This window comes from Drosophila miranda, chromosome XL (assembly GCF_003369915.1).
Source record: "Drosophila miranda strain MSH22 chromosome XL, D.miranda_PacBio2.1, whole genome shotgun sequence".
NCBI classification, from domain to species: domain Eukaryota; kingdom Metazoa; phylum Arthropoda; class Insecta; order Diptera; family Drosophilidae; genus Drosophila; species Drosophila miranda.
Window position 1 is genome coordinate 14603591 of NC_046673.1, and position 25660 is coordinate 14629250.

The following is a 25660-nucleotide window of genomic DNA, read 5'->3' on the forward strand; positions in this document are numbered from 1 at the left end:
CTTCATCGAATATTTTTATCAAAAGTGTGGCCAAAATGATGTTTGGACTCAGAGGTTCAGAGGTCAGAGGCCCTTCTCGTCTCGTCTCGCTTTCATCTGTAAAATATATCTCTTATGTTTCACATACACACGCACTCTCTCTCTCGCTCTCGCTCTCGCTTGCCTGCTATCTTCTATCTTTATCTTTCATTATATATATATATTGTATGTTTTTCTTCTCTGTTTCTGTTTTCGTTTCTGTATTAGCGCTTACAAAAATATCAATATTCAAAGAAGCAACAAGAAATCACATTAAGTTATTTTTTTGGTTTTTAGTTTTTTGTTTTTCGTTTCCATCGTTTAGTTTTCTATACACAAAAAGCGTGCTACTCGCATTTACCTATGTCCCATACAATGTATATATAGTATGGTATCTGTATAATGTGTTGTATATATATATATATATATGTATAAACCTTTAACCGATAAACCTTTAGCCCTTTAGTGGAGGGAGTTTTGGTGCGCCTGCACTTACCAAAAAACATAGCAGCAATAGTACAAAAGAATTTCTTTCGAAAATGAACTGAAGAAACAACATTTGCCTGAGAGAGAACGTTTCTTTGGTTTGGAAACCCAAACAAAAAAAAAACAAAACATATAACAAATCAAAATACAGTAACACATTTAACACATCTTGCTCTCTATATATAGGGTATATATAATGTATATATGTATATAATATGTTTGCGTATAAATACTCGTTTAATATATGTATATATATTCGTATTGTATGTATCATATTTTTGTTGTATATTAATTCTTCTAATACAATAACGCAATCAACTCAAACTCAACGTTTTTTGTTTTTTTGTTTTTTCTTTTTTCTTTAACAACATTTTTATAACATTTTTGTGTGTGTGTGTTTGTGTGTGTGGGGTCTACAATTGTTCGATCTGTGTATGGGATATAGCCGCAGGATCTACCCGAAGCTTCTAAAACTGAAAATGTTTTATTTTCCTTAAACCCAAAAATAACAAGGCCAAACAAAATCCAACCTAAGAAACGAATAATTGCAATCGAATATCATTAAATGTATGTAGGGGGCCTGCATGAATATGAATGCATTCAAACTCATTGAGTGACTCCGAAAAAAAGGATTTCAACGAAGTGGCGAATGGAATTGATTCTAATATCCCTCTGCAGACCTCTAATATACGCACATATACATGTGTGTGTGGTGTGTGTGTGTGTATATATATCTGATCATTTGCTAAATTGGTAAAAAATAACATTAACAACAATTGGCCCACAGCCTCGGGCCACGAAAGCCCAATCCGAAAACCTTCGCACAGCATCGCAAATGTATGTATATGGTATTTGGTATTTGTTATATGTTATATAGTGTATATATGTATATGTAGATGGTTCCTGATGGCCGCACACGTGACGACCATCCCCATACAAAAAGTATAAATATGTAACTGCTTCTATATATGTGGAATGGATGTATACATGTACATATATAGCATCGTATCTGTATATCATATATTGTATATAGTAAATAGTATTTATTTCTCATTTACGTTGTTCATTTTCCTCTCATATTTGTTCTACTTTACTCGACGTCACATCTCAGGTCACTACAATTTCCTTAATTAAGCTAAATTTCAATTAACTTCTGCATCGCATCTTAGGCGACTCCCAGCCGTTTCTATAAAAATATAACAAAAAAAAAAGCCCAAAACCTCATTCGAGAGCTTCAGCTAATTGCCATCTACTACATATCATATGCACTATGTGTATGCCGTGTGCGGGTATGACTAGGCGCAGTTTCTATCCAACATTCTATGATCTATGGTGCTCTCTACTAGTACATCGCATGCTCAATACTGATCGGCAAGTACGGGTACGAATACGGATACGGATACGGGGACACATCTACGGTTATGGTTGTGGCTATGGTTATGGTTACGCGTGTTGCGCTTGCAGTTACGGTTGCGATTACGGCTCCCTTCTTCACTTGTTCTCGATGATGGTCTGCAGCTGAAGGACCAGACTGCGGGACAGCTGCAGAATCGATTGGGCATTGTGGCGTTCGGCCATTTCTGCAAGAGAATCGACTATGAATCGAATAATCTAAAAGCAATCGGTGTTCGCATACCATTGAAGAACTTGATGACATCGGTAAAGTCCATGCTGTTGGAGAGGATGATGTCGCGATAGGTCTCGAGCAGGGCCAGGGCCAGGAAGAGGACAAAGTTTCCAGATGCCACGTGCTTGGCCGCCCAGATCACCTCCCAAGTGGCAAAGACATCGTCGTAGACGAGCTCCCTCTTGAAGTCCAAGAGGAACCAGCGGTAGCAGAAGTAGAAGTGCGTGTAGTCCCCATTCGAGTCCATCAGATCATACATCTCCGAGTCGAGGATTTGTATGAGGGATCTGCCATTAAGAGAAGATTATAAGCATATAACAGGCATAAAGAAGATCAGATCAGATCCTACCGCATGTTGGCAAAGTGCATGTCCATGGCACCGCCGCTGGGAAAGTTCTCGATCATGCGCTCCATGAGCTTGCAGAAGCAGCTGTAGCTCAGGGACTCGTCGTCGAAGATGACCAGCAGTGGGGCCACCAGATCGCACATGCCCTGCATGTAGCCCACGTCCAGATGCTCCCACACATACGTGGATATCACGTTGCGCAGCTTGTCCAGATTCTCGTTGGCAAAGTACCAGTAGTTGCGATCGCATCTCTGCACATCCTTCTCGATCCGATGCAGATTGAGGCCGAACTGTTCGAGCAGCTCGACGCTGTAGACGCCGCCATTGGAGCTGGCCGGGGAGACGCAGGCGGACTTTGGCTCCTGCAGGGCATCCAGGGAGGCCACCACCGTGATGTCATCGTTCATGGGTGACATGAGGCTGGTCTTGCGTGAGGTGAAATCTTCGGTGGTCTCGTCGTCGTTGCACTGCACATCCAGGGCATCCAGGGAGGCGGCCTCTGTGATGATCACGGACGTGGATGGGTGCTCTTCCTCATGCTCATGCTCTGCTTCCTCGCCCTGCCCGTCCCGACGCACATCGTCGGCGCTGTGGAATTTACTCAACAGACCGCAGGGCTCTGGCTCTAGCTCTGGCTCTGTCTCTGGCTCTGTCTCTGGCTCCATTTCACCTTCTGGCTCCTCCTCCTTGACATCCACCATGTCTACGAACTCATTGCCGACCGTCTCGTAGCTGCTGGTGGAGGGCGAGCTCTTGATGCTCAGCAGCAGGATGTTCCCGCCGGCGTCCAGCCCGAGACCCATATCCCCCTCCGCCTCAGAGTCAGCGAAGCAGTTCTCCTGCAGGTGCAGCGGCTCCATGCAGTCGAGATTCTGGAACTCCAGCATCAACTGCTCGCTCAGCTGCGGCATGAGTTGGCCTTCCTCCTGCTCCAGCTCATGCTCCTGCTCCTGGTCCAAATCCTCATCCGATTTCTCGTTTCCTTCCTCTTCAGGCTGCTCCTCAGCCTCTGCTGCCAGTTCGGGATCATCGGACAGATCTCCAGGATCGGATATATCGGAGAAATCGTTATCATCAAACACGTCGTTCTCACCCTCATCTGCGCCCAGCTCCGCCTCATCGTCGCCAAGACCACGCTCCAGCTCCAGCTCCCGTGTGCCATTGGTCAATGGCCGTGCAGCATTCGGACCAGCAGCTGCAGCATCAGATCCAGCGCCAGCCCCATTGGCATTGGCCGCCAGACGCGCCTGTTCCGCACTTAGTTTCGCCACGGCCAGCGCTGTCTTCTCCTTCTCCCGCTGCCGGACAATCGCCTCCACGGCCAGCCACTCGCTCATCGTCGTCTCGTAGTAGTGCTTGCAGGTCTCGTCCTGTTTCTTACGCTCCTCGCAGGTGGACCCGAAGGCGTAGTGGCCCAACAAATAGGGCCACACCTCCTTGCGCAGATCCGGCTGTACGCCGCCAAAGTAGACCAAACGATAGAGCTCCAGTTCGCCAGAGACAACGCCATCCACGTGCATCTCCAGCCACTTCTGTCTGGTGAGGCCCTCCTCGTCGGCAGCCACTGTGAAGAGTAGAGGGGTAGATTTGTAAAAAAGAGCGAAAAGCCCTTGAAGAGAGGGGAATCGGGCACTTACAATCGGGCATAATGCGGCCATAGACAAGTCCGGAGAGATGGGTCCGCACCGTGGATAGATGACGGCAGTAGGCCAGCCAGCCGTAGAAGGCCCGGGAGATGATCTGCCGGCGCATGGTGGAGCACACCAGCTCAATGCTGGCCGTCTGACTGGCCTGGATCAGGGGCGGATCGCTGCTGCTCTGATCGATGGAGAGACTCTTGCTGGAGCAGTCGCTGCTGCCGGTGGTGGAGCAGCTGCCCAAGTGCTTGCGGCGCGGACTCGAGCGCCCCAGCTCCAGGATGGGATGCGTGGCCACTGGGAAGAGTAGAGGGGGGATGGATGAGTACAGATTGATCGATCAGTTAATCGCACAGGAACTCGACTCTTACAGAACTCCTCGTGCTGGCTCTTGCTGACCACGCGAAAAACATAGTCGATGGGCGTCTCGTCGCTGGAGGAGGCCTCCATAACGGAGGGCAGTATATGCCGGCGCACGCTCTTCGGCCAGGGAAACAGCTTGCCAATGCCGCGCTGCGACCAGAGCGGCGGATCCAGCTGTCCGTGCGGCAGCAGGCCCGTCTCCAGGCAGCTGAGGAACGCCTGCAGGTGTCCGCCCTCGGGAAAATGGATGGGCGGACGCTGCACCCCGTCCTGGCCCACCAGGATGATGGTGCCGCCGGTGTCCCCGCCACGATTCTGGTGACAGTGCACGTAGACGATCTCGTCCACGTTGATATTGAGGGCATAGCTCCAGTAGAAGCTCTTGTCGCTGTTGTCCCCGTCGTTGTAGCCGTTCATCAGCTGATTCGGTGTCCACTTGATGGTCAGCGACTGGATGCTCTGATGGAGGCTCAGATAGCCGGGCATCGGCTCGGACACGTCCTTGGGCAGGACGAGTACATTGTTCTTGCCATAGAGGAGGGTGGTCCGCGAATTCTGGTGCAGCGACTCCACATAGTCCTTGGCCACGCTCGCCGGCGAGCAGGCCTTGAAGCTGCCGCTGCTCGTGTCCTCCGAGCTGGTGTGCAGGCTCCTCTTAAAGTTAATGATCGGCCGATGGCAGGTGGGTGGTGTGCGGTTGCCCGAGCTTATCCGATGCCGCTGCACCTGAGAACACAAAAGAGAAGCAGAAAAGGTGATCAGATCCAGCTGTAGAGGACGCGCCGAGGCACTTACCAACTCATCCGCATGCGGATCGGACCAATAATGGTCGGCTGTCTTGGCCCGCGTAAACTCCAGGGCACAGGGCCCCACCAGCAGGGAGCTGAGAATGGATCCATAATCGGCGTCGGCGACCAGCGCCTCGCGATCATAGTAGTTGCTGGCATTGCCCACCAGATGTTCGATGATCTTGGCCAGCCGCTTCTCGTACAGCGCCAGCCGTATCCACAGGTACTTGCCCAGCGGTGTTACGGCGCCTCCCAGGACACCGCCGCCGCCGCCTGCCCCATTGGAGACCGTATTGATGGTGGTCACGGAGCTGCTGCTGCAACTGCTGCCCGTTTGCTTGCTGATCAGCTTGGGCTTGATGATGCTGTCGCTGCTGGAGGAGGAACGCTTGCCGCTCACCGCGGTGCTCTCGTGGGCCAGCTCCAGCTCGAGCAGGCGCCGGCTCACGTAGTCCGCCTCCGGACAGATTTTGGCTATCTTCTGGATGAGGGCCGTTGTCGAGGAGGTCTTGAACAGCCCGAGGGCCCGACGGCGCAGGCCATGGCTGAGGCAGGCCTCCACCGCGCCGCAGAGCGACGTCACCGAGCTGCTCTCCTCGTGGACGTACTTCTTGGTCACCGCCTCCTCCATCAGTTGCTTCACCTCCTTCTTGACGCTGGCTATCAGCCGCTCCTTGAGCTCGGTCTCGGCTGTGCGGTGGTGGACGGGGGAATGGAAATCGGAAATTAATGCGACTCAAGCGTAATTTGTTGCCCTGGTCCTCCCTCTTCCCTGTCTGCTAATGACACCCCAATCCCAATCCCTATTAGGGATAGCCCCTCCCATAAATATGCTTTGATTGATTGCACATGCCCCAAGACCCACGTGGACTCCACTCCTCACCGCGCCCCATCCTTCCGTTTCGTTTCGTTTCGTTTCGGAGCCCCAGACCGACGTCAATCATTTTGTCATCGCTGTCAATTTTGGTTCTGTTTGCTCCTGTGCACAAATCCGTCGTCCCTCTGCCTCTTAAAGCCTCATAGGCTCATGCCTCATGCCCCATGCCTCATAGTCGCATGCCTCATAGCCTCTTGCCTCTTGCCTCATGCCTCATGATTACATAAATACTTATGTACGATACGAAAACGATACGCACTTCTGTGTGTTTGCATGTGATGGCCTGTGTGCCGTACAGTGCGCTTCGTTGCCATAAGAACGCATGCATAACCCACAACAGACGACTCACGAGTGTCACGTTTTGATGCACGCACATCAGCCCACGTGTAGTTGCAGGTGAATCAGGCAGGGGCACTGGGTACTGGGAACTGGCAGCTAACAACTGTCTGAGACACATATCTGATGACTGCATCATCATCCCAAACGATTAAACATTGGAAAAGGGGGAGAAAGGATTTAAAGAATTAAAACACACAAATTTCAAACAAAATAATAATAAATTAATTTATTCAAAAGAGAAAAATATTAATTAGGAAAGCAAAAAAAAAAATCACTTTATTGATTCGATTAAATTAAAATTAAAAATTAATTTATTAATTCAAATAAAATAGAACAAATAATATAAATAAATACATCATTAAATACTAAATAATATTAAGTAAATACAAATATAAAAATCATTAAATACTTAATAAATAATATGCATAAAAAAAGTTTAAAAAAAATCTGAAAAAAATACTAAAAAATTATTAAATTATTTACAAGTGTCATATTGCTCGATAGTCGGAACATAAATATTCTTAAATATAGAAGAGAATTGTTAAGAAGTTCAGGTTATTTTTTAAATTTATTGAATTCCGAAGCTTTATTTTTGAACAAACTTTTGTGATTTGAACAGAATTCATAAATAAGTTATTTTCTGAATTGCAAGGCAAATAAAATAACCTGAAAAGGCCGCATATTCGCTTGCATTCAAATATAAAAATAAGTTTCTTTGGAATAATAAAACAAAAAGCTTTCCCATCGCAAAGGTTTAAGCATTGAGAAAGAGTGAGATAAAGGGAAGTATACCCTTTTCATTATTCAGACTATCAGAGAAATATCAGATAAATATACGAGTATATTCTGTGTTTAAAGGGTATCTAAACGGCATAAAGAATAACGCAATCTGTTTTAATATTCTGCGTTATAATCTCTAAAAAATCGATTAATTATATGTAAATATTACGATGGAAAATTGCCATTTTGGCAACATAAAATTTTAAACAGGACTACAATGTTTTAAAAAATTACACTATGCGACAAAATTAAAACTTTTGAGTGTATTTAGCTTGAGATAAAAATAGTTATGATACAAAAATAAATCATCCAGCCCTACAGATGAATATATCACATCCGCATACGTATTTTTAATAAAAAAAATAATAGTTTTTTAAATAATTAATGGCTTAAAATGAAATGATCTTTCATACGATTTTTTGTTCGTGTCGATACTGACTGTACCTGAAGATATATCGAGCCAAAAATACTAAACCTAGCCTGAACTATGCTAAAATGGCAGCAGCACTGGTTAGCAGACCGAAGGGCGCTGCCGCATGTTGCGCGACACATATTGTATGAGTTTTTTCCAAGTTATTTCGTCGCAAAAACCATTTCCAAGCCCTATTATAGTTGTGTTATAGAATATTAACAGATTGTATCTTAAATCGGATAGAATCTCTGAAACGTTAATGAAGTTTTCGATTCGATTCGATGTACAAATTGTCGACATGGAGGAAAGCAATCAAATTGGGAAGCAACTCATGGTCTTACACTTTCAGAACACACTGTATTCTACTGTATACTGTGTATGTACAATAGTATGTATGTATGGGTTATACCGTCTATTGGTCCATATACAAAATATGCTAATAGGATATAAGCAACGCCAGGAGCTGGGGGCCAGGGAGCGTCACAACTCCAAGGAGAGGCGCGCGCTTCTAATTAGAATGGAAATAAAGGATTTACGCAGCTACGTGACATGGCCCGGCAATGCCCGGCAGGACAGCCCCCCAAACACACTCACAGAAAACAACAAAAACAACTCCCGAAAATCGATAAGGGAGCAAAACTTTTACATCGGAAGAGGAGGAGGTGGAGTTGGAGGTGGAGGCGGTGGGGCTGGCAAAATTGCAACAGCGCTGACAACAGAGACAATCTCAGTCTCTTCTCTGTCTCGCTCTGTGTGAAAAGCGGCAACGTTGCAGCTTTAACAGCCACCAAACAAAAATTTACACAAAAGATAATATTATTTTAAGTGCCGCAACAGACACAACAGACAGGACGGAGGGAGAGAGGGACAGACAGGACGGAGGGAGAGAGGAACAGAGACAGTGAGAGCAGAAAGTACATAAATCGACATTGGTCCTAAGTTGTTTATTCTCATTTTCTCATTTCTTTTGCAATTTGCAATTGCCGCCCCCGTCCGTTCTTAAGTGGGAAAGCATTTCAATAAACAACAATCGAGAGTCAAGACCCACCCCCTAACTTAATACCCGACGCCCCACCACCCCACCACCGCACCACCAATAGATATAGTAACCTTGACTGGCGGTGGCGGCGGCGATGCTAAAAAACTTCCTTGAATTATAACCTTACACTTTGTACCACAGGACTCCCGACCCTGCCCTCCCGACGCCACTCCCGTTGCGAGGGGAGCAAAGCCATGCCACGCAGAGTGGGGGAGCAAAGCACAAACACACACACACACACACACAAAGAGATAGAGAGAGAGAGGCAGAGAGGCACACAACACCTGCTAGAGAGAGAGAGAGAGAGTGAATGAGTGTGCGAGAGGCAAAGGCCACACACTTGACCCTGAACAACATAAAACAGCTGATGACAGGGCTAAAACGAAACGAAACGAAACGACAAACCGGCAAGAAGAGCAGGCGCAAATGAGACGGCGGCAAACGGCAACAGCAACAGCAATAGCACGGCTGAAAGACGATGCCAGTGCTGCCTGCCCCGTGTGGCACACTCTGGGCTCTGGGCTGTAATCAGAAAGGGATGGCGCATGCATTTTGCTGTTTCCTTTAATTTGCTCCCAGTTACAGGGAGAAAGCTCTACCTTACACACGCACACACTGAAAAGGAAAAGGAACCACCCAGCCATATTGTAAGTGGAAGCGGGGACCAAACATATGTTTGTTACCCAACAAAGGACGCACACGCATACTCGTACACACGTGTTGGCTCCTCGTGTGCTCGTGTATTATGTATACACACACATGGCTCTCTCCACCCCTGCCTCCGTCTCACCCAAAGCTCAAGTTGCAAGCAAGAACAGCCACAGGAATGGCAGGCACCAGGCACCAGGCAGCAGGCAGCAGGCATCCGGCACAGATGGAGAACCACAAAAGTCTCTACCGCTAATCAGATTAAGTAGAAAGAAATCAACTAATTGGAGAGTGCAACAGGAGATACAGAAGAGTCGTGTCCTGCCACAACAAGCTCTGCACCCAGAGAAAATATCAGCCCTCTGCCTCGAATGCCTTACATTTTGGCTTTAATATGAATAAATTTTATTTAATTTTCTAAAGCTTTTGCTGAAACATACCCAAGTCTTGACTGTACATTTACGTAAAATAGTGATTCCCCCTATACTGATTTACTTTCAAGTGCAGGTGTGCGAAGCGCCAAAGACCTGTTTCCTACTGCCTGTTACTGATATCTAATTGAATAAACTATGGCCTTGTTGGAGGTCTAGCCGTGGCCATGATACGGACATGGATGGACATCGAGACATCGGGAGGAAGAAGCGTGCCTCCTAGGGCTTCTCTGATTACTTAATTACCAGGCAATTTGATGAGTTTCAAATGCGAGGCTCCCCCGCCAGAAGTCGAAAGACAGGAAGTGGGTGCGTGGCGCGGCTAACCGAGCGTAATGCCATCAAGTATACGTACGGTTGCGTCTATAATGCAATTACCTGTCGCCGTTTGACATTAAAAACCGATAATTGGCCTCTCTCCACGTCCACGTTCACGTTTTTCTCATTAAAAATACATGCAAAAGTTCCCCTGTTAGAATAAAATCAAAGCCAGTGCCAGTGCCAGTGCCACGGCCATATACATTGAAGATTAATGCGAAAATGACTCTTGTTTGGCCCTGAACTTTAGCATTTTTCATGGTCTTTATTGCGCCATTTAATTAAGGGGAAATGGGGGGAAATTGCAACCAAAATCGATGGCAATTAGAGCAGATTTCAATTTCACATCAAAGCCGCACAGGTGCACAGCCAGAGATAGATAGATAGAGAGAGAGGGGGTGGGAGGGGGGAAGAGAGAGAGAGAGAGAGACTGCAACCTGCTGCGGGGACCACCTGTCAACCGACAAAACCAACGACAGTCGACAGTCGACATTCTCGTATTTTATTTTGATTAATTTCTGCAATCCTCCGCCCACACACACACACACACAAACACAATGCTAAACTTTCGTACGCATATATATACATAGGTATGTGTCTGCTCTCCGTTTGTTATTCCATTCCACATACAATATACATATGTACGTGTATACATACATATCTATTGGAATGTATCCCTATATACCCCGAGAAGTATGCTATAGCTGATGGTCGGCCTCTTATGTACTCACACATCGCACACCCAACCCCCCACCACCAACCATCCACCGTCTACCCCCGACCCTCCTCAACAGTTTAGTCGAGCAATTACAAAAAAAAATATAAAAAAAAATACAAAAAACATTTTCGCTGGCCTGAACTTTCAATATATGTATTTACAGTGAAGCTCTCAGTATGGGCAACAAGCGAGCAATTCTCTGGATGGCAAAAGAACTTGAGAGCCAATTTGTAAATAAACAAACAAAAATGGAGCCTGCTTAAGAATGGATCTTCTTCCATCTGCTCCTTTTACTGAGATACAGAGACGTGCTCACGCTCACAAAAATGTTTAGATCGTTAACATTGAAGTACACTCCCCCCATTCAGCAACATACAGACATACATATGTAGGGCCTGAAGGAGATCTATTCAAACTCATTTCAGCAGTGTCTCAGCCCCAATTGGGAAAAAATATTTCAAAGTTTATTTCAATTAAATGTTCTTTTGAACGGCTATTATTTTGTTTGTTTTTCCTGTATTTCCAAGTCTGCTCTAATTTAACCTTTTACATACATAATTTATCCATGAAATTCGACATAGACTTGCTATTCCTATACTTATGGATGGAAACTGTACTTTCCAGATCTTACTAAGAAATTGTGGCAAATATTGATACAATGAATATAAAAAGAAGCAGAAAATTATTATTAATTTCATTATAAGCCATGCTCCGGCTATTGCAAATCGCAAAAGTGGCTAATTAACTGTCAAATCGCAAAAGTGCGTGCTCCGGTTTTCGCAAATCTTAAGATTACATAAATGACAAATCAAATATCGATATTCTTTTGGTTTTATATAAAGCGATTGCCAAAACGATTGCCAATTAAAATATTTCAATTTCCAAAAGCAAAACAGATTTTGTTCTCAAGTGAAAAAACGCCAAACACTATCGATGGAAAAAAGTTGCGAAAGCCGGAGCGCACAGATTTCAATTCGTACGACTTTTTCCGAATTCATACCGAAGCATGGCTGTATATCAAGCTCTTTCAATGAATCAATTTCACTGATTGTGCAAGTAAAAACCATATATTTTAGCATTATTTTCTACCAAATCTACATTTTTGGACCATAATGTATTGTATATCTGACTGTATATAGAAGATGCAATATGAAACATAGTATACGCAGTTGAACTTCCATAACTCGAACGTCTGCATCTGAAATATTCTATATTTCGAACTAAAACTTTGGGGAGCACTTAGCATCCAATTCTGTAAGTCGAAGTCTCCATAAGTCGAACTTATTTGTATAGAAAATCCTGCATGCTTTTGATAAGTCATTGATTAAATACTCGTAATTACGGATAGCATGCAGTTAAGTAAAGGTCAAATCCTGTCAGCTTCTAACACAATCAATTCCAATATAATCGAATTATAATCCGCAAGAATAATCAAATTATATTCCCAATTCCCCTTAGTCAGTGTCTACTGTGGCGCAATATTTTCGGTTTGCGTTTTCTCTTCTTTCTTTCCTTCTGGCGGAACGACGCCAAATCATTTCACTTTCGCACCTTCTTCTTCGGCAGCAGCGACGCTTACTACGCAGCAGCGACGCGACAGCCGAAACAACAACAAAAACACACCACACACATACAATGGATACTCTTTGCGTGTGTGTATGTATATGAAATTGGATTTTTTGTTTGCTGCTGCTGCTGCTGCTGGAATATGCTGCGAATGAAATGAGTTGAGTAGGTCCTACGGTGCCAGAGAGAAGGGCGAGGACAGGGGTCCTGGCTTAGGTCTAGGGCTTTCACAGAAGGTAAAAGTTTCTCTCTCACACTTACCGCTGGTGGCATCGCCTGTGGTGCTGGCAGCGCTGCCGCTAAAACTCTGTAGCATGTTCATTTTGGTGCTGTTCCGATGTGTGTCGATGGATGGGGGCGCACGCACGGCACGCGGTTGGGTGGTGTTGGTGGATGAAGATGAAGCGCCTTGCTTTTGCAATTCTCCTTTTTGCTCCCAACTGCTGCTACTTCGCGCTACTTCTGCTTTGGTTGCTCTGTCCGTTGCTTTTGCTCTTGTGGCTGTTGCCTTTTGCGCCTCTCTCTCTCTTCTTTCGCTCGTGTCGCGTTCGCGTCCTTCTTATGTGGCTTAATTCTTTGGGCAAATATTTTCGGTTTCGGTTTCGTTTTGTTTATGCTTCCGAATCTCTTGCTCTGCGCTCCGCTCACAGTGGGTCTCTGTCGCTCTCTTTCTGTTGGGTTTTGGGCTTTTGTTATTGCTGCCAGCTGCTTATGATTTTCGCTTTAGCCTTTGCATTTATTTTAGCAAAAAATGTGTATCAAAAAATGTTTCCTATATTTTCGTTGTATTTGGCGCTGCCTCCGCTACTTTTTGTTGTAATTGTTGCATTCCACTATGTTTTACTACGACGCTTACACACACACACACAGACAAGCATAGCCGCACACACTCACGCTCACTTATATAAACAAAACAACAACTGCTGCTGCTGCTGTATGTGTGTGTGTGGATCTTGTCTGTTGATGCTGCTGCTGCCCCACTGCTCCTTCAGCTTCTGCTGCTTTTGTAGTTGAAAATCCACACATATGTGCAGTGGTTTCTCTGTATACGTACATACACATGAATATTTTGATTAAAAATTGTATTTTTAGTTCACATTCTCTTCTCTTCTGCAGTGGATGTGGTGTGCATTTTTAAGCTTGTGCCTTTTGTGGCATACTTTCTTGGGCACTCGCTGCTGGCGCACTCGTTCGCTCTCTTCGCCCACTGTGCAGTGCTGGGGGCTCTGTGTATGTGCGCGCTCGCTGCTGCTAAATTCCGCCCAAATTTTGCTACATAATAGAAGGAAAAAGAGGGTATGGACAATGGCCAAAATGGCTCAGAAAATGCAACGCATACAAGGTGAAATCCACCCCATTTGCCCAATATACCTTGTAGTCAAAAATCCGATTTTGTCTGCAAGGTCTGTTGTCCACACACGAGAGGTGAGGGTTCGTACGAACCTTGCAATTTGCCTTGGCTGTTCTTGCTTGTTGTATGTACCCTTTTTAATAGCCCATTCAAAATTACAACTCATTTTTTCGTCGCAGGAGAGAGCACTTATCGTCTCACTTTCAAAATATACCGTAAAAATACGGGAGAAAAAACGAGCCCACTTAAACCGCCTTTATTTAAACTGGATAACAACCGTCGAAAATAATACAAATAAGCTTGACTAAGCAAAAAATTAACTATGGCTCTTTTGAAAGATCAAAGCTCATGATAAATTCTGAATATATTGGGATAGAATTTGATGGAAATGAGTTTTCATTTCCATGTTAATGGCCATATATAGCACATAAATAAATACGTATGCTTGCTTGAAAATGATCAAAAAGCCAGATCTGGAGTGTCTTGATATGAATATTCCATCGAATACTTAAAGATAATATTGTAAGAACTTAATCGCATAAGGACGGTACACCTATTATAAGAGTAGCCCCATTAAACGCACTGGATCTTCCTCCCTCCACATGGAACTCACGGAATGCAGGGCTGTGTCTGGGTGTGTTTAGTTGACCACAACGACATCTCCGCAGGTGAGATGCTGTTGCTCCTTGCTGTTTGCTGTGGAGATCCTTGAGATGTAGATACCGAAACGCATCTTGCCGCTCTGCAGACGGGAGATGGTGGTGAGTGTCTCCGGCGAGCGTTCGCCCGTGCGCTGGTTAATGCAGATCATGTCGCAACGTTGGCAGGGCCCCTCCACTTGGAACTGCACCTGACCGATGGTCAGCTGTTTGTAGGACAGCTCCTCGAAGGCCGAGCCCGTGTCGATGATGATGTTGGCCCGAAAACGATCCACGGTCTCGTCCAGAGACTCTTCGAACTGCAGGGAACGAACAGAGGAGCGATTGACCAGCAGGAACTGCGCCTGGTTGACCAGACTGAGCTTCTGCTGCTGCCGCACGCCGTTGGAGGTGCTCCTCTGCGAGGATTGACGCAGCAAACGGAGCCCCTCCAGTCCGAGATGCTGGCTCAGCCACAGTGCCACCTCATCGCCGCAGTCCAGACCTTCGACCGGCTGGCGGCACACTTTGCTGCGGCATCGCGAAGAATTCTCAGCTTGGTCCGCCAGAGAGAGCGGCAGCGAGACACCGGCGGGCGAGTCGCCAAAGTGCAGCACCAATTGGTCATCCCGTATGAGGGGTCTGATCAGGCAGAGTTCGGAGCAGCGCTTCTGGGTGACGGCCATGCCATTCATGTCCACAATCATCCACTCCCTGTCATACTGCAGGCCCTGTGCCGTCAGTGGCCAGGTGCCGCCAGCTCCAGCGCCACCGCCACCCTCCTCGATCTTGAACGCTGCACACGACTTGACCGGATAAATGGCCAGCTGTAGGAGCTGCGGCCGCAGGCGCTGGGCCCGCTCCTTTAGGGCCTTGGGTAGCTGGCCCGCCTGTTCCTCGATGAGCTGCAGCCGCTGCTGTGGCTTGGTGGCCAGGTAGCTGAGGTGCAGCATTTTGAGCAGCTCCTCCACATCTTGGCGCCGGGTCATGTAGCCAAAGGAGACGCGTACGGCGCCCGTGGGTTGGCCATCGATCAAATCATAGTAGTCGCCACAAATGCGGCCGGCTCGCTTGTAAATGGCATCCATCATGGTCTCATCCAGCCCGAGGTAACGCTGACAGGCACCGATGTTGCAGAAGCAGCCGGTGCGCAGGAGGATACCCTGCAGGGCCGCGACGCAGGCGATCTCACCGAAGCCCACAAAGGGACCAGCGTCTGTGCGTACATTGAAGGCCACAATGCCGCCCTGGCGGTGGCGGTCCTCATACCCCACCCTGTTATACAGCTCGATCAGAGGCTGGCCATTGGGATACTTCAGCTGGCGAAGCTGCTTTTCTAGGTACTGGGCCAGGCCATGGACATGCCGCGATATACGCTCCATAGTGGCCACGTCACTCCCTTTCGGCACCAGGCGTTCCAGTGTGCGAAAGCCCTCGAGGAGTCCCACAATCGAGAGGAAGGGCAGTGTACCGTCCTCGTACCGCTGGTGGAAGACCTCACGCAGCTGATGGTCCATGGCATGGGGATAGGCGTAGTTGATGGTGCCGCCGCCAAAGAAGTTACGCTTCTTGCGAAAGGCCTCGGCACCGCGACGGCTCACCAGCAGGGCGCCCACTCCCGTGGGATACCCAAAGATCTTGTAGAAGCTAATGCACACATAGTCGGGACGATAGCGCTGCAGATCCAAGGGATTGGTGGCCACAAAGGAGGCGGCATCCAGGCACACATAGTAGTTGTTTTTGTCTGTTGTCTGTGCGGCTTCTCCCGAAACCCTTTTGCCCAGACCGTGGGCCAGACCCTGTTTCTGTATGCCAGCGATGGCCGCGAGGGGGATCTTGTAGCCACTGAAATTGCACTGGGCCGAGAAGGTCACCAGGGAGTTGTCACCAGGAGGAGAGCCATTAGCTCCATTAGCTCCATTGGCTGCTGATGGCACCGATCCCATGCCAGTGATCTCCTCCTCCTTGAGCATGTACATGGCTCTGGCCTGCACCCTCTCGCGCATGCCCAGCACTGAGGTGTGGTTCTCCTGGCAATAGTGGAAGTTCCCCTGCCGGCCAAAGTCGAAATTCTCCGCCACCAGAGACAAGGCGGCCGTTGCATTGGCCGTAAATATCACATGATACTCATCCTCTTTCGTGTTGAAGAACTCCAGAACTCTGAAATAAAACACAAATTTAATATCGAGACGCACCGACACGCAGATCGTTCCGCTCCACTTACTTGAAGCGCACCTGATCCACATAGTCGCCGGTGACGCGGCACGTGTGCGGATTGCAGATCACATCGCGTTGCAGCTGCTCTGCGGCGGCCGTCACTTGACTCTCCGCGTACAAGGTGGTGCCCGCATGATCCAGATAAATGCTCTTGTTGTCTAAACAATTGGAAAAACAGCCACTATTAGATTCTTATCTTTCGATAGAGGGTTATTTCACCATGGCGCCCTTCGCGTCGCACCGCACTCACTGGCAAGTCTAGTAAATTCTTTGTCGATGGCCGCCTGCTCGTCGGCGTTGTATTCTGATTGATATGACGACATGTTCGGGACTGGACTGTTTGTTGGCGCGACAACTAACACCATTATTTATATTTGCAAAAATTGCCGCAATTAAATTCGAAGATACCCTTCGTTGCACATACATTTGGCTATGGGCCTCAAGTCATTGGGAAGCCTAGTTTTTCTGAATTTTCCTATTGCAGGCATGGTCTGTTATACTGTAAACTTTATGATTTTCGTTGTTTTCCATTGCATTTGCCTTTTCCTATGTATTTAACGCACTTTTTAATATAACATTTCAAATTTAAAGAGTATTCACGAATCGGTGTTTGCCCTACGACTTCAGAAATATATCGATGGCACTCTTCTAATTAATTATTGGTCGAAACATCGATTACAATCAGCCGCTTACCATCGATAGCCATATTATAATTATTAATCCATTGGTTAGTGGGTATTCAACAACACTCCACAAAATTATGAAACTTGTACAATTTTGGTGGAGTTAGGTCAAAGTTTCTTGGTTTGCAAACAGTATTAATAAATAGACGGGGTTTCATCGATATATTTTGAAAATGAGACGGTATATTTTGGTATATTTCTGAGGGTCAGACCGTATATTTTATTGATGAACACGGTCTCACTGAGGCTGTGATTAAATTTGTTTTTTTTTCGACATTTCGTGAAAAATTCAGAAAATATGCCCAGAGAAGAGACCAAATCCCGGCGACGGAGTCGGGATAGAAGGAGCAGGAGTCCCGAGCACAAAAGCAGTCGGGACAGGCATCGTGAGAAGGATAGAGAGCAGGAACGTGAACGCAACCGCGACACAACGCACGACAAAGACAGGCAGGAGCGTGAGCGGCGTCGGGAGAAGGATAGTGGCCACAGTGAGAGAAGCAGCCACAAGAGCAGCAAAAAGCGTCGCTCCTTAACGCCACCAACCCAATCGAAATCGCCATTGGCCATGAGTTCCGTGAAGCTGCTGCAATCGCTCGAGGCGCGTCGCCTGCGCGATCAGGAAGAGCGCCAGGCCCGCAAGGAGGAGCTGAAGGCCCAGGAGACACCCGAAGAGAAGCGCGCACGCCGTCTGCAGGAGAAGCAGGCCAAAGAGCATCGTCGCCGCGAGCGCATGGGTTGGGACAACGAGTACCAGACGTACTCCAACGAGGACAATCCCTTCGGGGACTCCAACCTAACCTCGACCTTCCACTGGGGCAAGAAGCTGCAGGTGGAGGGTCTCTCGAATCTATCCACCAAAACGGTGGAGGTACTATCGCTGCAAAAGCAAATGGAGAACCGCCGGGAGCTGGAAAAGGTGAAGAAGCGCCGGCAGGAGCGTGAGCTGGAGCGGCAGGTGCGCGATGACGATGCTATGCAGCAGCAGCGGGCCAAGGAGGCGGTCCAGTTCCGCGAGTGGCAGCGCCAGGAGGATCAGTTCCATCTGGAGCAGGCGCGCCTACGCAGCGAGATACGGATCCGTGACGGACGGGCGAAACCCATCGATCTGCTGGCCCAGTATGTGGCCGCTGGCAACGCCCCGCTCGAGGAGTCGCTCGAGATGCAAATGCACGAGCCGTATATGCTGCTCCACGGCCTGCCCATGGAGGAGCTGGAGGATCTGCTGGTGGACATCAAGGTGTACGAGGAGCTGGAGCAGGGCAAGCATATCGATTTCTGGAACGACATGGTCACCATTGTCCAGGACGAGCTGCAGAAGCAGCAAAAGCTCCACTCGGACGCCAGTGCGCTCAACCAGCGACGCGACGGCATCCATCAGAGTGTCGTCAAGGACGTGGCGGACATCTTTCGCGGCAAGAACGCCAAGCAGCTGGAGGAGATGCGTGAGCGCATCGAGGCCAAGATCAACAGCCGCGCCGACGGCGTCGACATCAGCTATTGGGAGAGCCTGCTCTCCCAGCTAAAGGCGCACATGGCTCGGGCCCGTCTCCGGGATCGGCATCAGGCCCTGTTGCGCGAGAAACTGCTGCTCCTCAAGCGGGAGAATGAGGACGAACTGACGGCTGGTGTCGGCGAGGATCAATCCTCTGCAGTAAAGGAGGAGTCAAGGCAGCAGGCCCCCGAGACGGAGGAAGAAGCTGCCGCCGCACCAGCGGCAGAGGAGGCGGCGGCTGCTGCCGAGGAGCAGCGATCGCTCTCCGCTGGAGAAGATGAGGACGATGACGACGAAGACGATAGACCGCTGAGGGAGTTGCTCAATGCCGCCCGCCTCTACCAGGCCGGCAACTACAGTCCGCCGTACATCAGGGAGGATGACTTTACCGGCCGTCGGATACAGGCCGGCGACCGAGACGACAATGACGATGGCGCCATGTACGAGGAGAGCGACGATGAGAGCCGGATCCATCGACAGCGTATGCTAATCGTCTGTCCCGAGCGCGTGGATGCATCGTCCTCGGGCAAGCAGCAGCAGCAGCTGTCCGCGCAGGAGCAGCGCATGCGGAACGAGGCCCGCCAGGGGATGCAGGGCGACGAGGCCGAGTTCAGCGTGGAGACCACCCTGGATGCCGTGCCCCAGCTGGCGACGGACAAGTATCGGCCGCGCAAGCCGCGCTACTTTAATCGCGTCCACACGGGCTTCGAGTGGAACAAGTACAACCAGACGCACTACGACATGGACAATCCGCCGCCGAAGATCGTCCAGGGCTACAAATTCAACATCTTCTATCCGGACCTGATGGACAAGTCACAGACGCCGCAGTACTTCCTCACACCCTGTGCGGACAATGGGGACTTTGCGGTGCTGCGCTTCCACACGGGACCGCCGTACGAGGATATTGCGTTCAAGATCGTCAATCGGGAGTGGGAGTTTAGCTACAAGCGGGGATTCCGCTGCCAGTTCCACAACAACATCTTCCAGCTGTGGTTCCACTTCAAGCGCTATCGCTACCGTCGCTGATCCCTTGCTCTACAGATGCACACTATTCTTTTTTGTTTGTTTAATCTAGGAATAAATCTATGCACACTCCTTCTGTATCCGAATCACATTAGACTACAATCTTTGATGGGAGCCGCCTGGACCGCCTCCACGGGCGCACCGCTCTCCGCCCGACGCACCTGCTGGAGCACGCTCTGGTGGTCGGGAAAGGCCAGGGTGGCCAGCTTCGAGTGCACCAGCTGCTTGTCGATCGTCACCTCAAAGGAGCCGCGTCTGCCCTGACGACAGTTGACCTCCACACCGGGGCCGGCCGCCTCCAAGAGGAATTGGCGCAGCAGATGGCACTGCAGCTTGAAGTTGCACACGCCGCTGCAAGGGATTGAGTCCAGAGTGGTCAGCAGCGGCTAATGGGGATGGGATGGGCATCTACCTACCAGTACTCCACATCCACGGTCACCATTGCATAAAATTCAAAATCCAATCAAAACAGAAGTTGGTCTAAAATCGCCGCAGAGTTGCCAGACAGTTCGATAAGCAGCGGCATCTATCGGTAAGAGAAGTGCTGACATTTTAGCTTTTTTAAGGCTATATCTAGCTTTTTCTGGTTGTATGGCCTTTTTAGGATTTCAGGAAGTAAAATTAACTGTAGATTTAACGTTAACCCTTAACCCTTTGAGGTTTGTTTTTTTATTAAATCAGCATTTTAAATGCTGAAATCGAATGTGAAGAAGTCCTTGGATGCTCTTAGCCCTTGTTGGCCCTGGCCCTCAGCAGCGTCTTGCAGGCGGCATTGTGCGTCTTCAGCGGCAGTTCATCTGTGGATCAGCAGGAGAGAAAGGATCAGCATGAGTCAGCCCCTTTTTGCTGGTGCGAGGTCAAACACTCACATATCTTATGATCGCCCTGGACGGGCAGCAGGATCGGCAGCTGCTCCGGCTTGCTGCAGACAAACACATACGGACTGTCCGACTCGCCTCGGGGATAGGTGTCGCGGTACTCCTCCTGCGGCACACAGTTCTCCACGTGAACGCAACCCAGCAGGCTGCTGGTGGGATAATGCTCGGGGAATTTCATATTGGGATCTGTGGATGCGATTGTGGGTGAAAAATGACCGAAGACTGGACCACCTTACCCTTGTAGTGCAGCCGATAGAACTCCTCCATGTGGGCTATCTCCTCGGGATGTGGCTCTTTGGCCGTCGAGGCTATCCACAGTCGACCGCGATGCTCGCTGTACCACACGCGTCCCTCGTGCCTGCCGAGAGATTCATGAGTTAGAAATGATCATCGAGGGGTCCACTGCACTCACTTTTTGATGCCGGCCACCAGCAGCGAGGCCCAGGGCTGATGCATCGACATGCACTGCCGCATGTCCTGCATCTCGAGCAGCTCCTTGTCCTGCACACGATTGTAGATGCGCTCCAGATTATCGGTCCCTGCGGGTGCCGCCGCCGGCCAGTTCTTTAGCTCCTTGCTTGGCCGATACACTGGCGGCTTGGCCATGCCCAGATTGGGGGCCAAGGCCATGGCCGAGTGGCCCGTGAGGGATGTGCCTGTGGATGCGGATTCGGCCTTGCTGATGGCCGCCAAATCTTGGATCACCTGCTGCTCGTACTCCTGGGTGACGGGCAGCTCCTCGGCCACCTCACGTCCAGCGAAATCCACCTTGATCTTGCGCGTCAGACGACTGCCGTGCTTCAGTTCGTGCATCTCGCTCTTGAGCTTCTCGTACTTCTCCCGCTCGACGTCGCTCAGCCAGACGGAGTTCTCCTGGAAGTAGTCCAGCTCGTCATCGATGACCGTCGTACGCTTCTCGCTGTTCCGATCGTACTCCAGCAGACGATCGCGCTGCGCCACGGCCTGCTCCAGGCCATCGTTAGGCTTCTGGCTGCCGCCTGCGATCGAGGTTTTCTCCTTCTTCTTCAACTGACTCTTGCTGGGATTCTTGGCCATCTGGCTGATCTTGGAGGCATCCTTGGCCAGCTGCAGCTCCTCCTCGGACGTGTGAACGGGACAGCCGCAAAATAGGCACGGGCCGCTGCCCTCCTGCTTGCACACAATCCTGCCACAGGCGAGGCAGTTGTTGATAAGCTTGTGCTGCGCCGCCTGGCAGTCGCAGCGGCGGCGTCCCTTCAGCATAATGGTGTCGCCCTGCAGCTGGCCCTCGTTCGAATACAGATTCACATATTTTCCCTGCTTACCCTTGGCTCCACCACCGCCAACGCCAGCAGCACCAGCGACGGGCGCCTTTTTTGTCATTATTGGCGATCTATTTGGCATTTGTTTGGTCGGTGTGCCGCCCTTGGCGTTGTTGCGCGCCTGCTTGCCGCTCAGCAGCATCCGGCGGCAGTTGAGCAGAAAGATGCGATGCTCCTCGTTCTCCTCGCACAGCAGATTACCGAAATAGTTATCAAAGTCGTAGTCATCCTTGATCTCCAGGATGGCCCTAAATAGTCGGGTCGGATCGAAAATGTATTATTTCAGAAAAGGGCAAAGGGAAGGCAACTAGCAGCCATGGCGGTCACTCACTCCATCATCTTGTCGGTGACCACGCAGTCCAGGCACTTGGATAGCGTATCCCGTACCCATTTTTCCATTGTTAAAAAGATTATTATTTACTCAAAATGCGAAATGACGGAGATATTTGAAAACGCAGGCAAAACCGAACAGCTGTTGGCAGTGCTGATTAACTCTTGATGCTAAACCGTGATCCTGAGCTGTGATTGTTTTTACTTAATTATGAACGTAAGTAATAATAATATATGATAAAATATTAAATTAAAATTAAAACAACAACAATCAACAAATACATAGCAACAAATTTCAGATATTTTGAACAGCTGCTTTAACAGCAACATTGCGCGCTTACAGCACTAAGCACCAACAGCTGATCCGGCAACGCCGCGAAATATGCTGCTCTGCTTTGCGACGAAAAAATGAGTCGTTACTTTGAATGGTCTATAAAAACGGGTATGGACAACAACCAAGAATGTACCTTGAAGACAAAAAGCGAATCGGCTTTTCAAGGTATATTTTTCAAGTGGGGTGGGTTTCCCCTTGCATGCGATGCATTTTGTGGTCGTGTTGCCTGTTGTCCACACCCTCGTTTTTCTCCCATTATGTAGCAAGCGTGTAGTCAGCAGTTGCCGTGTAACAAACTAAGCCAAAATGTAAAACAAAACAAAAAACCAATCGAATGCCGCGATATGTGATATGTGATATTTCTGCTGTAAACTAAATTAAACCGTGGCTTGCGTGAAATCCGTATTGTAAATAATATTATGTTCGCCAGCAGCGGTAACGGCCCATTGTGTTAGTAGAGAGAAAGTACACGTTCAGGTATTGAGCGAGAGACCGAGTCCTCCAATAACAACAAAAGCACCAACAATAGCGTGGAAGTGAAGAAGCAGCAGAGACAGAGACAGGGACAGGGAGAGAGAGAGAGAAAGAGACAGTAAGCAAAAAAAAAATCAAAACGAAAGAGCGAAAAAAAATCAAAGTGATGCCTCAGTTTCCTCCCCACCAACCACCCCTCTTGGGTCTTTGCCAGTCTGTCAGCTGTAACTGTAAAATAGTGAGAGCGAAGGGGAAAGGGATCCCCCACACACCGCACCCCGCACCTCCCCTCGCATCATAGAGCGACCAGTAACGACAGAATACTTTTTGTTCATTTTTTTTATTGTTCACGACGAACGGTACTTTTGGCAAGCTATAACGGTCTATATATTCCGTAATACGTCCAAATTGTTTTAGCAAATGTATAGCAAAAATTGCGTGTGCGCCTATTACTGTGCTTGCTCTCCTTTGCTCTCGCTCTCTCCTGTCTGTCCCACTGTGTTTGAGTGACTGTGTGTGTGTGTGTTACTTGCAGTTTATGCAGTGGAGCCCAGTCGTGATCAAGCGCTGAAGTAAACTCCCTTGAGAAATGTGGTTCAAAGCAAACAAATCTCATTGTCATTGTACTCTAGGTCTGTGCTACCTAATCGTGATCAATCGTCAATAAAATGCAATATTTAGTATAGTGACACGGTATAGCGGGATCTGTGCTTCAAGCGTTTGCCAATGTATTTGCAATAGAAAACAGAACGAATTCCTTTCTTGACCAACAATGCATCAATTGTGTCACGCATAAACGTTCCTGTAAATCTGTGTGTGCGTGTGCTTGTCTGTGTTTTGTCTGCTGCTGGTCTTCTTTTCCCCCGATTCCTTTTCGTGTTCGTACGCCACGCCGCAGTGCCAGCGTTGTTGTATTTGGACTGCGATTTTATTTACCGTTTCTTTTCGCACATACAGTTCTTTAAATTGTACTTGTATGCGTGCTGTAAACCTGCCAAAAATAGCAATAAACAATAACAATGCAGCCGCATAACTGACGTCACAAGAGAGGCAGGAAGCGAGAGCGAGCGTGCGCGCGTGTGTCCGTGTGTGTGTGTGTGAACAACTGTAAACCTCAACCGGCAAAACCTCAAAAACCGAACAGCTGTGTGCCTCCAGAAAAAATAATACAAATCAAAAGCAACAACCAACAACCTTAACAATCCCGCATAAGCAATAAAATTATTAGTAAGAAAAACACACAAAAAAAAAAACAACTAATTTGTTAAAATGTATCGCATCGGTCCAATTGGACGGAAATCAAACTTCCATTCGCGAGAGAAATGTCTGATTGGCCTCGTCTTGGTCACCCTGTGCTTCCTGTGCTTTGGCGGCATCTTCCTGCTGCCGGATAACTTTGGCGGCGATCGTGTCCTCCGCGTCTACAAGCACTTTCAGAAAGCCGGTCCAGAGATATTCATACCAGCCCCGCCTCTCGCCGCCCATGCGTCACGCAACGAGGATCCGCACTTTATTGGCGATCGCCAGCGTTTGGAGCAAAAGATTCGAGCAGAGCTGGGCGACATCCTGGATGAGCCGCCGGCAGCGCAGGCAGGAGCAGGAGCAGCAGCAGCGGGAGAAGCGGATGCAGCCAATGTCCAGGCCCCAGCCCCCGCTGCAGCGCTGGAAGAGCAACTCGAACAGGAGCGTGCGGAGGCGGAGGATGCCCGCCATGTGGCCGTACCCGTGCTGGCAGCTCCAGCACAGGGCGACTCCGACACAGTTTCCACGCACAACAATCCCGCCCAGCAAATTATCCAATTGCCCATGGGAGGTGGCGGCAACGACCAGGCGCCGGACACTGTGGACGCCACTCTGGAGGAGCGACGTCAGAAGATTAAAGAGGTAAGTCCCGCCAGCATATTGTACGTATAGAAAAACCATTTCTCCCTCCCCCACCTTGCCCTGACTACGACTCTGTCCATTCCTTGAATCTCTGTCTGCCTTGCCCTCTCTCCTTCTCTCTTTCGCTCTCGTGCTCTAATTTGGAATTTCTTGTTAATTGTTGCTGGTTTTTTTCATATTTTTTTTTTTGGTATGTGGACAATTATCAGCATTCCGCTATTTGTGCTTCCTCTCCCATTTGCTCTTTCGCATCTCTAGTGCTTACTTCCGCGACGTGACTGCGCGACGTCCCGCACCTTCCAACGGCATGCTCTCTCTTGCCCTGAAGAGAGTACCACCCCACCCGTACCCCTTTAAAGCTTGCTCTCGCTCTTTCCGCTTCCTGATTGTGCCCGAAGCTGCGTGCGGAGGGGGGTGGGATCAGCATATGGGAGATAGTTTATGCGGCAGTTTATGCCCTTCTTGCAATTTCAACTTTCTCTTCAGTTAATTCCACCATTTAGCTGAATTATTAATTCCATTACAAATTCGCAAGTCTTAATAAAGATTTTTGCTTTGTTTCTTTATTTACATTTTGCTTCGTTTCGTTTTCTGTTCTGCGTTGCTGTCTTTTTTTTCTATTTGCTTTTGCTTTTGCTAAATTCCAGTGACCCAGAATCCGT

General features: G+C 48.6%; 6 protein-coding genes across 8 annotated transcripts in view; 2 read left to right on the plus strand and 4 right to left on the minus strand.

The window, feature by feature from the left end:
• Positions 1 to 238: 238 nt before the first annotated feature.
• LOC108165009 (small G protein signaling modulator 1) lies at positions 239 to 13650 on the minus strand. Its single transcript, XM_017301043.2, has 7 exons — positions 12655 to 13650; positions 5273 to 5955; positions 4486 to 5203; positions 4115 to 4411; positions 2481 to 4041; positions 2141 to 2418; positions 239 to 2084 (listed from the first exon to the last, which is right to left on the minus strand). Exons 1-7 carry the CDS (start codon positions 12713 to 12715, stop codon positions 1996 to 1998), a joined length of 3687 nt encoding a protein of 1228 aa, XP_017156532.1. The 5' UTR covers positions 12716 to 13650; the 3' UTR covers positions 239 to 1995.
• A 316-nt stretch (positions 13651 to 13966) lies between these two features.
• Positions 13967 to 17202, minus strand: LOC108164580 (molybdenum cofactor sulfurase). 2 transcript variants are annotated; one of them, XM_017300400.2, is made up of 3 exons: positions 17024 to 17202; positions 16607 to 16757; positions 13967 to 16542 (listed from the first exon to the last, which is right to left on the minus strand). In XM_017300400.2, the coding sequence occupies exons 1-3, from the start codon at positions 17085 to 17087 to the stop codon at positions 14385 to 14387; spliced, it is 2373 nt and encodes a 790-aa protein (XP_017155889.1). In that variant the 5' UTR covers positions 17088 to 17202; the 3' UTR covers positions 13967 to 14384. The 2 variants fall into 2 exon arrangements, with proteins under 2 accessions (XP_017155889.1, XP_017155888.1); XM_017300399.2 differs by lacking the exon at positions 17024 to 17202 and adding an exon at positions 16850 to 17017.
• Positions 17203 to 17493: 291 nt separating this feature from the next.
• Positions 17494 to 19883, plus strand: LOC108156967 (cactin). Its single transcript, XM_017288755.2, has one exon. It carries the CDS (start codon positions 17581 to 17583, stop codon positions 19798 to 19800), a length of 2220 nt encoding a protein of 739 aa, XP_017144244.1. The 5' UTR covers positions 17494 to 17580; the 3' UTR covers positions 19801 to 19883.
• LOC108156981 (migration and invasion enhancer 1) lies at positions 19862 to 20316 on the minus strand. Its single transcript, XM_017288776.2, has 2 exons — positions 20214 to 20316; positions 19862 to 20148 (listed from the first exon to the last, which is right to left on the minus strand). Exons 1-2 carry the CDS (start codon positions 20237 to 20239, stop codon positions 19884 to 19886), a joined length of 291 nt encoding a protein of 96 aa, XP_017144265.1. The 5' UTR covers positions 20240 to 20316; the 3' UTR covers positions 19862 to 19883.
• Positions 20317 to 20429: 113 nt separating this feature from the next.
• LOC108156973 (activating signal cointegrator 1) lies at positions 20430 to 22550 on the minus strand. Its single transcript, XM_017288767.2, has 5 exons — positions 22308 to 22550; positions 21088 to 22224; positions 20912 to 21033; positions 20667 to 20861; positions 20430 to 20594 (listed from the first exon to the last, which is right to left on the minus strand). The coding sequence occupies exons 1-5, from the start codon at positions 22373 to 22375 to the stop codon at positions 20524 to 20526; spliced, it is 1593 nt and encodes a 530-aa protein (XP_017144256.1). The 5' UTR covers positions 22376 to 22550; the 3' UTR covers positions 20430 to 20523.
• A 301-nt stretch (positions 22551 to 22851) lies between these two features.
• Positions 22852 to 25660, plus strand: part of LOC108156941 (mannosyl-oligosaccharide alpha-1,2-mannosidase IA) — a 68859-nt gene continuing 66050 nt past the window's right edge. Inside the window, exons 1-2 of one of the 2 annotated variants that reach the window (XM_017288715.2) lie at positions 22852 to 23117; positions 24072 to 24998. In XM_017288715.2, the coding sequence (XP_017144204.1) occupies positions 24384 to 24998 (615 nt within the window). In that variant the 5' untranslated portion in view covers positions 22852 to 23117; positions 24072 to 24383. The remainder of the gene's footprint in view (positions 23118 to 24071; positions 24999 to 25660) is intronic. The other variant, XM_017288724.2, reaches the window with a different exon arrangement.

Excerpts from the sequence above, each read along its gene's own strand:
- LOC108164580 (XM_017300399.2), bottom strand. The coding sequence starts at position 16,964 with ATGGTGTTAGTTGTCGCGCCAACAAACAGTCCAGTCCCGAACATGTCG. Across the intron at positions 16,758-16,849 it reads AGAATTTACTAGACTTGCCA|ACAACAAGAGCATTTATCTG; the intron begins GTGAGTGCGGTG and ends CCAATTGTTTAG. Across the intron at positions 16,543-16,606 it reads GTGGATCAGGTGCGCTTCAA|AGTTCTGGAGTTCTTCAACA; the intron begins GTAAGTGGAGCG and ends GTTTTATTTCAG.
- LOC108156973 (XM_017288767.2), bottom strand. The coding sequence starts at position 22,375 with ATGGAAAAATGGGTACGGGATACGCTATCCAAGTGCCTGGACTGCGTG. Across the intron at positions 22,225-22,307 it reads GTCACCGACAAGATGATGGA|GGCCATCCTGGAGATCAAGG; the intron begins GTGAGTGACCGC and ends CCGACTATTTAG. Across the intron at positions 20,595-20,666 it reads CCAGGGCGATCATAAGATAT|ATGAACTGCCGCTGAAGACG; the intron begins GTGAGTGTTTGA and ends GCTGATCCACAG.
- LOC108156981 (XM_017288776.2), bottom strand. The coding sequence starts at position 20,239 with ATGGTGACCGTGGATGTGGAGTACTG. Across the intron at positions 20,149-20,213 it reads ACCGTGGATGTGGAGTACTG|CGGCGTGTGCAACTTCAAGC; the intron begins GTAGGTAGATGC and ends AATCCCTTGCAG.
- LOC108165009 (XM_017301043.2), bottom strand. The coding sequence starts at position 12,715 with ATGAACATGCTACAGAGTTTTAGCGGCAGCGCTGCCAGCACCACAGGC. Across the intron at positions 4,042-4,114 it reads TGGCCGCATTATGCCCGATT|TGGCTGCCGACGAGGAGGGC; the intron begins GTAAGTGCCCGA and ends TACTCTTCACAG. Across the intron at positions 2,419-2,480 it reads ATGCACTTTGCCAACATGCG|ATCCCTCATACAAATCCTCG; the intron begins GTAGGATCTGAT and ends TCTTAATGGCAG.
- LOC108156967 (XM_017288755.2), top strand. The coding sequence starts at position 17,581 with ATGCCCAGAGAAGAGACCAAATCCCGGCGACGGAGTCGGGATAGAAGG.